This window comes from Hypanus sabinus, chromosome 8 (assembly GCF_030144855.1).
Source record: "Hypanus sabinus isolate sHypSab1 chromosome 8, sHypSab1.hap1, whole genome shotgun sequence".
NCBI lineage: Eukaryota > Metazoa > Chordata > Chondrichthyes > Myliobatiformes > Dasyatidae > Hypanus > Hypanus sabinus.
In genome coordinates, this window is record NC_082713.1 from 112,252,290 (window position 1) to 112,264,638 (window position 12,349).

General features: G+C 46.4%; 1 protein-coding gene across 1 annotated transcript in view; it reads left to right on the forward strand.

Annotated features, from left to right (window-relative positions):
* The first annotated feature begins 10,096 nt into the window (after positions 1-10,096).
* nt5dc3 (5'-nucleotidase domain containing 3) overlaps positions 10,097-12,349 on the forward strand; it is a 66,887-nt gene continuing 64,634 nt past the window's right edge. Inside the window, exon 1 of the mRNA XM_059977626.1 lies at positions 10,097-10,613. Coding sequence (XP_059833609.1) covers positions 10,376-10,613 — 238 coding nt within the window. The 5' untranslated portion in view covers positions 10,097-10,375. The remainder of the gene's footprint in view (positions 10,614-12,349) is intronic.

Here is a 12,349-nt window from a genome sequence, read left to right on the forward strand (position 1 = left end):
ACAAGCTGACAGGTGATAGGTGAGATCAAGTGAGGGATAAGACATCTGGGTGTGGGGGTGTGGGGTGGATGTAATGAGAAGCCAAGAGGTGATAGGTGGAAAAAGTAAAGGGCTGAAGAAGAAGGAATTTCATAGGAGACAGGGTTGGACCATGGGTGAAAGGGAAGGAGGAGGGGCACCAGAGGGTGGTGATGGGCTGGTGAGGAGAACAGAAGAGGTGAAAGAGGAGCTAGAATGGGGAATGGTAAAAGAAAGAAGGGGGAATGGGGAGAAACTACTGGAAGTTAGAGAAATTGATGTTCATTCCATCAGGTTGGAGGCTACCCAGATGGAGTATGAGGTGTTTATCCTCCAACTTGAGAATGACCCCATCATGGAAGTAGAGGAGGCTACGAACCAATATATTGGAATAGGGAGTGGAATTAAAATGGTTGGTCACCAGGAAATCATGCCTATTGAAGGTGCTCAATGAAGCGGTCCTTCAATCAGTGTCAGGTCTCACCGATGTAGAGGAGAGAGCACTGAATACAGTAGATGATGCCAACAGACTTGTAGGTGAAGTGCTGTCTCACCTGGAAGGACTAAATGGTGGTGAGAGAGGAGGTGAATGGACAGGTGTAGCACTTGTGACACCAACAGAGATAGGTACCAGAAGGGAGATCAGTGGGGAGGAACAAATGGACAAGGGTCACGGAGGTAGTGATTGCTACAGAAAGTGGAGAGTGGGGGGGGGGGGGGGTTAGTGGAGGTACAGATGTGTTTGGTGGTAGAATCCCTTTAAAGACAGTGGAAATGCTGAAGAGTGACGTGCTGGATGTGGAAAAGTTATACCATCCCACAGCCGTCCAGAAAATTTAAAGATGTAATTGCATTAGATAAAGGAAAAGCAGTATAACATTTCCATAAAAAAACTAATTCTAAGGCTTGGAAGCATTTCAGAATTCAGCAGAGATCAAACCTTGTTGTTGAGGAAAAGTAGAAACATAAAAATAGATTGTAGAAAGTTTTATAGATGTATAAAATCATAAAAAATTAGCTGAAGTTCTTGTGAATCCATTACATTCTGGGAGAGGAGAGAATTTATTTGAAGCTAAGGGAATGGCAGAGAAACTAAACAAATATCTGTGCATTTCTTCACGGAAGCAGATATAAAACATTACACCTCAGGCCCTTCAGCCCACAATGTTGTGCCAACCTTTTAACCTACTCCAAGATCAATCTAATTCATTCCCCCACATAGCCTCCATTTTTCCATCATCCATATGTCTATCTAAATGTCCCTAATATACCCCCCTTGCTTCCACTCTTGGCCATAAGTTCCATGCACTCTACCTCTGATATACCCCCTATAACATTTCTTCAATCACCTTAAAATTATGCCCCCTTGTATTAGCCAACATATCGCCCCGGGAAAAGGTCTCTGGCTATGCACTCTATCTTTGCCCCATCATCTTGCATACCCATATCAAACATCTCTCATTCTCCTTCGCTCCAAAGAGAAAAACCCAAGCTCGCTCAATGTGTCCTCATAGGACATGCTCTCTAGTCCAGGTAGCATCTGGGTAAATCATCTTTGCACCCTCTCTAAAAATTCCACATCCTTCCTATAATGAGGCAAGCAGAACTGAACACAATATTACAAGTCTGGTCTAATTGGGTTTTAAAGAGATGCAACATTACCTTGAGACAACAGAGAACTTTCCGGGAATAATGGAGAACTACTGGTCCAGAATGAACAAAGAGCTCAAATGGACATTAATTAACTAATTAGTAGAGGAGCAATTATTGGGACCTGATGTTAATACACTCAGTGGCCACTTTATTAGATACAGGAGTGGAACCCACTGTGGTGTTCTCCTGCTGTAGTCCATCCACTTGAATGTTTGACCTGTTGTGCATTCAGAGATGCTCTTCTGCACACCACTGTTGTAATGTGTGGTTATCTGAGTTACTGTTGCCTTCCTGTCAGCTTGAACTAGTCTGACCATTCTCCCCTGACCTCCCTTATTAACAAGCCATTTTTGTCCACTGAACTGCCCACTCACTGGATGTTTTTTGAGATAGTTAAACCAACAAATATTCCATGGTGAAAGCCTCTTAGATCACATTTCTTCCCCACTCTGATGTTTGGTCTGAGCAACAACTGAACCTCTTGACCATGTCTGCACGCTTTTATGCATTGAGTTGCTGACACATGATTGGCTGATTAGCATTGACAAGCAGGTGTGCAGGAGTACATAATAAAGTGGCTACGGAATGAAGTCCAGTGGGTGTGCTGACTTGAAGCCCGAAGTCAGAATGCCTTTCCTGAGGATGAACCCTCGCAAAGCATCTTGCTCTGATGGTGTACCTGGTAGGGCACTGAAAACCTGTGCTAAACCTGGCAGGAGTGTTCAAGGACATCTTGAATGTCTCACTGCTGCAGTCGGAGGCTCCCAACTGCTTTGAAAGAGTGACAATCATACCAGTGCCCAAGAAGAACAGGGTGAGCTGCCTCAGTGACTATCGCCCAGTTGTACTCACATCTACTGAGGCTGGTCATGAACTCCTGCCTAAATGTCACTACAACAGGTTTACAGTGGCTACATTCTCACTGGATCTCCACTTGGCCTTGCACCACCTGGACAACAGCAATACCTACTGTTACAAGAAACGGAGGCTCGTACTGTGAGTGTTACTTTAAGAGCACCTGAGTGAGTAGGGACTATGACGTCAGTCACAAGCTGCGGCAGCCTGCTGGAGAGGGGGGGGGAGAGAGGGAGGAAGAGAGGGAGGGAGAGAGGGGAAGGGAGAGGGAGAGGGAGAATGGGAGAGGGGGAGAGGGAGAGAGGGGAAGAGGGAGAGAGGGGGAGAGGGGGGGAGAGGGAGAGAGGGGGGAGAGAGAGAGAGAGGGAGAGAGGGAGAGAGAGGGAGGGAGAGAGAGAGGGAGAGGGAGAATGGGAGAGAGAGGGAGAGAGAGAGGGAGAGAGAGAGGGGGAGAGGGAGAGAGGGGAAGAGGGAGAGAGGGGGAGAGGGGGGAGAGAGAGAGAGAGGGGGGAGAGAGAGAGAGAGGGAGAGAGGGAGAGAGAGGGAGGGAGAGGGAGAGAGGGAGAGAGGGAGAGAGGGAGAGAGGGAGAGAGGGAGAGAGGGAGAGAGAGAGAGAGAGAGAGAGAGAGAGAGAGAGAGAGAGAGAGAGAGAGAGAGAGAGAGAGAGAGAGAGAGAGATCGTTCAGCTTGTCACTGCTATGGTTCAGAAGTCTTTGATGCCCAAAAGATTGGGCTCATCATTGGCACGCAGTGCACAACGGGCGTGTGACTGTCACTTGGTATAATGTGTGGATTTGTTGGAGTATCACTTTTGTTGCGGTTTCACTTTTGTTGCCCTTACCTGGAATCGGGGTGTTCTGTGGTAACCACTTGAAGACTATATTCCTGTCACTGTCACCTAGTGATATTTCTAGTGGATTTCGGAACGTCTCGACGGATAAGATCTTCGGCAACTGTTATTCTGTTTACCCAGACAGGATTTCTTCATAACTGCCTTCTCTCTACATTCTCATGTGGATTAACGAATCCTCCCCCCCCCCCCACTTATTCCGTGGATTATTGAACTTTTCTACTTTACCATTTAAAGAATTAGAGCATTAATTCACAAACTTGATTGTTTGGGAGCCACACACACACCCTCACACACACAAACACTCACCCTCACACACACACACACACACACACACTCACAGATACACACCCAGACACACTCACCCTCACATTCACACACACACACACACACTCACATACACATACTCACACACACACTCACACTCACCCTCACACTCACACCCACACACACCCCCTCACACTCACACACACTCACATACACATACTCACACACACACCATCACACACACACAGACACACACATAACACTGTTAACTTCTGTTTATTTCATTGAAGTTACTATATTATAAGTAGATACTAATAAAGATAGTAGTTTTAACATTAAAACCTGACTCAGTGTGGACCTATTGCTGCTGGTACATCAGGCTGCTGTTTATTAATCACAGTTTAGATTTCAACACCATTATACCTTCAGTAATAATCAACAAGCTGGGCCTCTGTACCTCCTTCTTCAATGGCATCCTTGACTTCCTCACCGGAAGACTACAGTCTGTGCAGACTGGAAATAACATCTCTTCCTCTCTGACGATCAACACTGGTACACCTTAAGGATGTGTGCTTAACCTACTACTCTACTCTCTCTACAGCCATGACTGTGTGGCCAGGCACAGCTTGAAACTGAGCTATGAATTTGCCAATGATACAACTATTGGCAATTTCAGACGTTGATGAGGTGGTGTACAGGGACTGAGACATATCAGCTGGTTGAGTGGTGTCACAGCAACAACATTGCACGCAGCGTCAGTAAGATCAAGAAATTGATTGTGGACGTCAGGAAGTTAGTTAAAGAAACACACACCAGTCCTCATTGAGGGAACAGCAGTGGAAGGGGTGAGCAGTTTCAAGTTCCTGGGTGTCAGCATCTCTGAAGATCTAGCCAATGCCAAACACATTGATATAACTACAAAGAAGGCACGATTGCAGCTATACTTCATTGGGAGTTTGAAGAGACTTGGTATGTCACCAAATACTCCTGCAAAATTCTACAGATGTACCATTGAAAGCTTTTGAACTGACTGCACGACTGTCTGGTATGGAGGGGCCACTCCACAGGATCAGAAAAAGCTGTAAGAAGTTGTAAACATAGCCAGCTCCATCACGGGCAGTTGCTTCCCCAGCACCAAGAACATCTTCAAAAGGCAATGTCTCAAAAAGGCGGCATCTGTCATTAAGAACCCCCATCACCCAAGAGATGCTCTCTTCTGATTACTACCATCAAAGAGGAGGTACAGGAGCCTGAAGACATGCACTCAATGCTTCTGGAACAGATTTTTGCCCTCCATCATCAGATTTCTGAATGGACAATGTACACTACCTCACTATTTTTTTCTTTTCTTTTGCTCTACTTATTTAAATTACCTTTTAAATAAACAATGGATTCCGGATAATCAGGATCATTGGGACCAGTACATTCTGGCCCAATTAAGTGGTTGCCTGCCCCAATTATTCAAAGTTTCATGGAAATAGTTAAAAAGGCAAACTACTGTTTAACTGAGTAACAAGTTATGTATTTACATGAAATACAGAACAAATGAACACGACCAATATTTACCAACGGAGGAATTCATTAAATGTACTTGATTGGTAAACTATCCATTCTTAGCCCCATAAAGCATTGAGGTTTAGCGCTTTTCCCAATAAACAACGATTGCTTTTTATTGTGTTCTGCGAGCACGGTGGGCGTGCTATGTTAGCACTGGAACGTGTGGTGATACTTGCAGGCTGCCCTCCGCACGTCCTTAGAATCAAGATTGAAGATAGTTTATTATCATTCAAGTGTGAAGGAGGATAAAATGACTGTTGCTCTAGATCTGATGCAACATAAAAACCACAATAAATATCAACCCTCCTACTAAATATCCATTTGAATTTTCAGAAATTGTGGAACAGATTGGGAAAATCACAGAGTGCTGGAGGAACTCAGCAGGTCAGGCAGTACCTGTGGAGAGGAATAATCAGCTGACATTTCATACTGAAATAATGTCTCGTCAGGATTCATGGGGAAACTTGATAATGAAATGAAACTTGTCAGAGCTAACAATCACACAAGCAAAATCAATGATCCAATTTGGCCAGAGCACCTCCCATTGAATCGGCATTACTTTACCAGAAATCATGTCACAGTGCAAGCTCAGCTGGAATGCACAGTGTTGTAATGAGCTTTTAAATCAATGATCGTGTAAATAAAGATCACTGCTGTGAGAGTACAGTTCAATGTCCAGTGCCTACTCCTTCTGAGACAACCTTCCCTTTGGAGTTACGGGTTCATTGGCAAGTTCCCTTCTCCAGGATACCAAATCTTTCCAAACTCAATCTTTCTTTCCCATTAGCTAGCGACTTTTTCCTTAGGGCAGAAATAACTAATAGAAGGAGGCATAATTTTAAGGTGATGGGTGGAAATTATAGGGGGGGGGGTATTTCTTTTAAAATTTTACTTTATTTAGAGATACAACACAGAAACAGACCCTTCCAACCCAACAAGCCATCACTGCCCAATTACACTCATGTGACTAATTAATTTATTGGCCTATGTGTCTTTGCACTGTGGGAGAAACTGGAGCACTCGGCAGAAACCCACACGGTCATGGGGAGAACATACAAACTCCTTACAGACAGAGGCGGGAATTGAATCTGGGTCACTGGCGCTGTAATGGCGTTATGCTAACTGTGCTGTCAGAGAGTGGTGGGTGCATGGAACGCCCTGCCAGGGGTGGTGGTAGAGGCAGAAACACTAGGGGCATTTAAGAAACTCTTAGATAGGCATGTGGATGATAGGAAACTGGAGGGCTATGTAGGAGGGAAGGGTTAGATTGATGTTGGAAAAGGTTAAAAGGCCGGCACAACATCATGGGCAAAAGGGCCTGTACTGTGCTGTAATGTTCGATGTTCAACTAGAATCAATAAGCTTTAACAAAAAAATAAAAATAGATTCATAAGTACAAGAGATTCTGCAAATGTTGGAAATCCAGAGTAACACACAAAATGCTGGAGGAACTCAGGAAGTCAGGTGACATCTATGGAAAGCAATAACAAGTTGATGTTTCACACTGAGACCCTTCACCAGCACTCTGCCGAAGAGTCTCAGCCCAAAACATCGATTCTACATTAAAATAGATTCAATCTGGTTTTGTGTTCATCTCTAAGCTGTTCAGTCTAAATAATAGGCAAGATTATTATTGTCCAATTAGTTTTACAGTTCTCTGTGTATTGCCTCTATACATTCTGCTCAGTGTACCTTCTGTATTTATCTGTTCCTTATTTCATACTGTACAATTACTGTGTTCCCATTCCCATCAAATTCGTTGAAACCCTCCCCACATATCTCTAAATGTCAACTTGGACATCTACAGAATATTTTTTATCTGTTAATATTATTTTATGCACTGTATGTGATATATGTTACTGTGTTTTGCACATTGGTCCCAGAGGAACATTGTTTTGTTTAGCTGTATACATGTGTACAGTTGAATGATAATGAACTTGAACATGAAAAGCTTTAACAAACTCCCAGCCCCCACCCCTGCGAGGATGTAGGATCTAGTCTGGTTCCACTCCATTATACAGGTCTCACCTTTCCCAGAAATAATACCAATAACGCAGAACTCTAAAGTAATCCTCCTTTGCACCATCTCATTGGCAAGTATTCAACTCACTTAACTTCCTATTTCCACTAGTACAAGGCACCGGGAGTAATCAAGAGGTTGTAACTTTTAAGGTTCTTTTTGATCTTCTGCTTAGTTCTCAAAATTCAATTTGCAGGGCTCTACCATCACTTTCTTCTTTCACCGGTGCCAATGTGAACCCTGCCTCCCAACTACTTACACTCTCCCTTTGGAATGCCTTGCTGTGATAGACTTGGCCTGAGCACTATCCGGGATTCAGGCCTACAGACACAGAGGTTGATGTTTGTTTCCCTCGCTGTTGGGCCATCCACCATTGAGCTCCTCACCCCTTGTGCAGCTGGCCATAGCCCATGCACGAACATCCGCCACCAGTGTATCTCTGTAATAACAGCTCTGGTTATTTCCAAACTTCTGCTTGCATGTTTCTCAATAAAAAAAAATTATAAGAAATGTACATGTTCGAGACATAAAATAAAAAGAAACACTTACCATCACTGGAAGAAAAAAAAACTATTTCTCCCACCACAGATGCTGACTGACTTGCTGAGTATTTCCAGCATTTTCAATGACTAGTTTCTCACAGAAAAATAGAGGCTCAAGAGGCTGCAGATGCTGGAATCTGAAGCATCAAGCGATTGGCTAGGGTAAGGGTTCCCAACCTGGGGTCTGTCTTAATGTTTAATGTTATTGGTTCATGGCATAATAAAAAATTGGGAACCCCTGTGCTAGAGAAATTAACAAGCCAAGCAGCCTCTAGTATGGTGGAGGGAAAGGAACTATTTATGTTATGTGTTGAAACCCTGTACCAGGACTGAGAGTAGTGAAAGGGAGGTCATAGAGTACTATAGCACAGAAATGGCCCTTCAGCCCATCTACTCCATGCCAAACTATTAATCTGCCTTGTCCCATTGATCTCCACCTGGACCACAGTGCTCCATATCCCTCCCATCCATGTACTTACCCATATTTCTCTTGGGGAGGTGGCCAGTATAAGAGGAGAGGTGGGTGGGGGGGGGGGGTGTTGGTGAGAATATTTTAGCTGTTTCATCACTTCTCCTTCCAAGTTCAGTCCTCATAGAGGGTTTTGATCCGAAATGTCAAAAATCTCTCCCCGCAATCCCCCACAGATAATGCTCAATCCAGTAAATCAAGTCGCCAATTTTATTGTCACATGTATGTACTGTGAGGAACAGGTACAATGCAAAACTTGCTTGTAGCAGCATCACAGGCACTTCCAGCAGGTTGCTGCTCAATGCAAAATACCTCTTCAATTCCCTTTAAAATTAAAATGCACCTGCAATGCAGAAATGTTTATAGCAATTTAATTTCTCAATGTACAGAAGAATTTGGGGTCCAAGTCCATAGCTCACGGTTTTATGAAGCATTAATCTAAAGGGGGAGGGAGCGGGGCCATTCTAGTAGACAGGGTGGTAAAGGTGGCATGCTTTGCCTTCAATGGTTGGGTCACTTAGTATGAGTCAGAAAGTTATGTTGCAGTTATATAAAACTTGGGTTTAGCTTGTGTGCAATTCAGAGACAGAGTCTTCTGCCACCATGATTTCATGAACACTACTTCATTGTTCCCTTTTCATACTTTACTTATCCTTCTATCTCCTGGAACTTATAGTAACTTTTATGCCTTCTGCTGTACTGTTGCCATAACATGACAAATTTAATGTAAGATAGTGTTAATAAACTTGATTCTAATTCCTAACTCTGGTCGCACCCTTCCAGGAAGGATGTGGAGACCAGTGCAGAAGGAGTTTAAACCTTAAGACATAGGAGCAGAATTAGGCCAGCTGGCTCATCTCTGCCATTCCATTGTGGCTGATTAGTTATCCCTCTCAATCCCACTCTCCTGCCTTCTCCTTGCAGCCTTTGACTCCCTGACTAATCAAGAACCAATCACCCTCTGCATTAAATATACTCAATGACATGGGCTCCACAGCCGTCTGTGGCAATGAGTAACTATGAAGATACTTTCCTTTCCAGACTTAGCGGCCGGAATGTAGATGCCAATGTCCGTCCACCATTAGAGGACCAGCCCATGATAGCTCCTCTGCATGGTGCCATATTCATCAACACCACAATCCCACTGTCCACTCCACAGCAAACCTCGTCATACCTTACCTCCCTCTGACCTTCCACCCCTCCCAGAAACAGCCAGCTCCTCCTGACTTGATGTGAGGCCCCCTAGAGGCAAAGAGCCAGCTTACCCCCGATCTTTCTGGGTGTGTGTTGACAGCTTTGACATTGAGGGAAATATATTCCACTTTACCTGCCAGGATGCTATCTGGATCTGAGGGTGTGGGCCACAAATGGAGATTAAACAAGTCTAAAGCAACACACACGAAACACTGGAGGAACTTAGCAGGTCAGGCAGCTTCTATGGAAATAAATAGATAGTCATCGTTTCAGGCCAATACCCTTCATCAGGACTCAGTGAGACAAACCGTTTTTTTTTCTGGAGTCTTGGAGGCTGAGAGACCTGACAGTTTATAACATTATGATTATAACGTAGACAGGATAGGTAGACAGTTCGAGTCTTTATCCCACGATAGAAATGTCTAAATAACATTCTAGCAGACATGTATGTAAAGGGAGAGGGTGAAAGTTTAAAGGAGAGGCAAGTCCCCGACCCCCCCCCCCCCCCCCCCCCCAGAGAGTGTTGGGTGCCTGAAACGGAGTGGAGAGAAGAGTGTTGGAAGCAGGTACCGCAGTGGCAATTTCGGAGACCGCCAGACATGAGATCTGCAAGGAATGGAGCAGGAAGACGAGAGTTTAATTCAGCACAGAAGCCGTGGTCACTGCTATATACGCCCTTTCTCTGGCGTTGCATCTGGCACGCTTCTTGACATGCAGGTACAGCAATTCAGCGGCGTGCTTCGCCAATTCAGCGGCGAGCTTCGGCGCGATGAAACCCTCCCACTGGTGTGGGACTGGCTGAGGTTCTGTAACAGGGAAGTGACGACAGGCGGGTTGGGGCAGCGAGTGCGAGTTTGTTTCTGCAGCTCCCGCACGGGCAGCGTCAAGACTGGCGAACGACGCTGCGATAACTCAACCCCTCTCCTCGGACCAAAACCGGCGCTCGGAAGATGACCTCTCGGACCCTGGCTGTCAGGACGGCGACGAGATGCTTGCAGGAGGTGAACCTACCCCGGGCTGTCACTCCTCCGCCGCTGGGCTGCCGTACGGCATGCGGTGCGGCGTGTCCCCGGAGCCTGGCCGGCCGCCGGACCGCCGCAGTCCCGGCGCAACCGTGCGCTCCGTACACGGACAGCGCGGCGCACGACCGGGGTTACCTGTGGTCCTTGTACAACGAGACTAAGAAAGGTGAGGAAGGGAGAGGTTGACTTGCTGTCGGACACCCCCCAATCCCCACTAAAGGGAGAGGGGCCAATCGGCCCGTCGTGGCAGCCTGTACTCCTAAGTCCCAAATCCTGGTTAAAACACCCACGATCTGTTCAGCAGTCTAGCTTCCTGTAAATCGAGCCCCTGGCAAGTAAGCACCCTATTCAGAAGCGAGCCTTCCCCTGACTATTCATTTCATTGGAATCTGCATACTTCGCTCCGAGCTCCAGAAATCTATCGCTACTCGGCAGCCCTGAGAGGTTCCTTTCCACTGAAGTCGTATTTCAGAGGTGAACTGCCAAGCGCCGAGCTGGCTCACGGTGAATGCAGACACCGGGGCCGGTGTGCTAGGACCGGGAGCTGGAGGCGGGTGTTTCCCACCCCAGCGGCGCACTTGCCCACGTTTCCGGTCCCCGGCTCGGTCGTTGCACCCACCCGCTCTCCGCCCCCGCCGAGGGGAGCGGGAAGGAGAAGCGAGGAAAGATTTCTGTGTCTGAACCCACAGCCGTGTTGACCGAGCTTTCCACCTGCTCTAGATCCGTTCCCCCACATTTGGCTCATACCCCCCCCCCCCCATCCGTGCACCTGTCCGCGTGTCGTTTAAACAAAGCAATTGTGGACTGGTTCCATACACCCACCATCTTCTGTGTGGAAAACAAGCTGCTCTTTGGGTCCTTTCTACATCTTTCCCCTCTCAGTTTAAACCTCTGCCCTTTAGGCTGAGCGAGCTAGGGCTATTCTTATTTGGAGAGACGTAGGATGGGAGTAACTTGATCGAGATCTACGATGGTAAGAGGCGTAGATCAAGTGGACAGCCAGAGACTTTCCCCAGGGCGGAAATGTCTAAAATGCGGGGATATCTTAAAAGTTGTTGGGAGGTGAGTCCCAAATCCTAGTGCCTTTACCCCCACCCCCTCTCCCTTACTCAAATCCTCTCCAAAACTCCGACAAACTGTTCAGCTTCCTGTAGATGAGACCCTGATATGCAAACACCCTATTCAGAGGGAGACTTCCCATGACAGTTCATTTCATTGGAAAAGAGTGGTGGATGCATGGAACCTGCTACCAGGGATGGCTGTAGAGATGGACACACTAAGGACTTCTAAGGGACTCTTAGGCAGATGAGTGGTAGAAAAATAGAGGGATACGTGGGAGGGAAGGGTTAGATTGATCTTGATAAAGGGTTGACACAACATGAGGGGCCGAAGGGCCTGTACTGTTCTATGTTCCAGATACCCCTATTCTGTGGGTAAGAATGTGACCATTTACCTTATCTCTGCCCTCCATTATTTGATATGGCTCTATAAGGCCATTCCTTAGCCTTTGATGGCATCCGTTAGTCTCGTGAGACCAGGGACCTGCGTCTGGAAAGAGGATTGTCCTCTCCAGGGAGCAGGCCTGGGTAAGGTTGTATGGAAGACCAGCAGTTGCCCAAGCAGCAAGTCTCCCCTCTCCATGCCACCGATGTTGTCAAAGGGAAGGGCAAGGGCCGATACAGCTTGGCATCAGTGTCATCGCAGGAGTTGCCAGATCGAGGTTGAAGGCAATGTCGAACTGCCTTAGGGACTCCAGCTCCGGATTTGTCCTCAGGGTTTACTCCCGAAGCCCTTCCCATGAGTGGGTATGGCTGCAAGGCAGTGGAGGTTTGAAATCAGAGTTTTCCCTCTCTTAGACGGACTGCCTTCCCAGGCTGACGAGCTCCGTCTACCCAAAGCTCT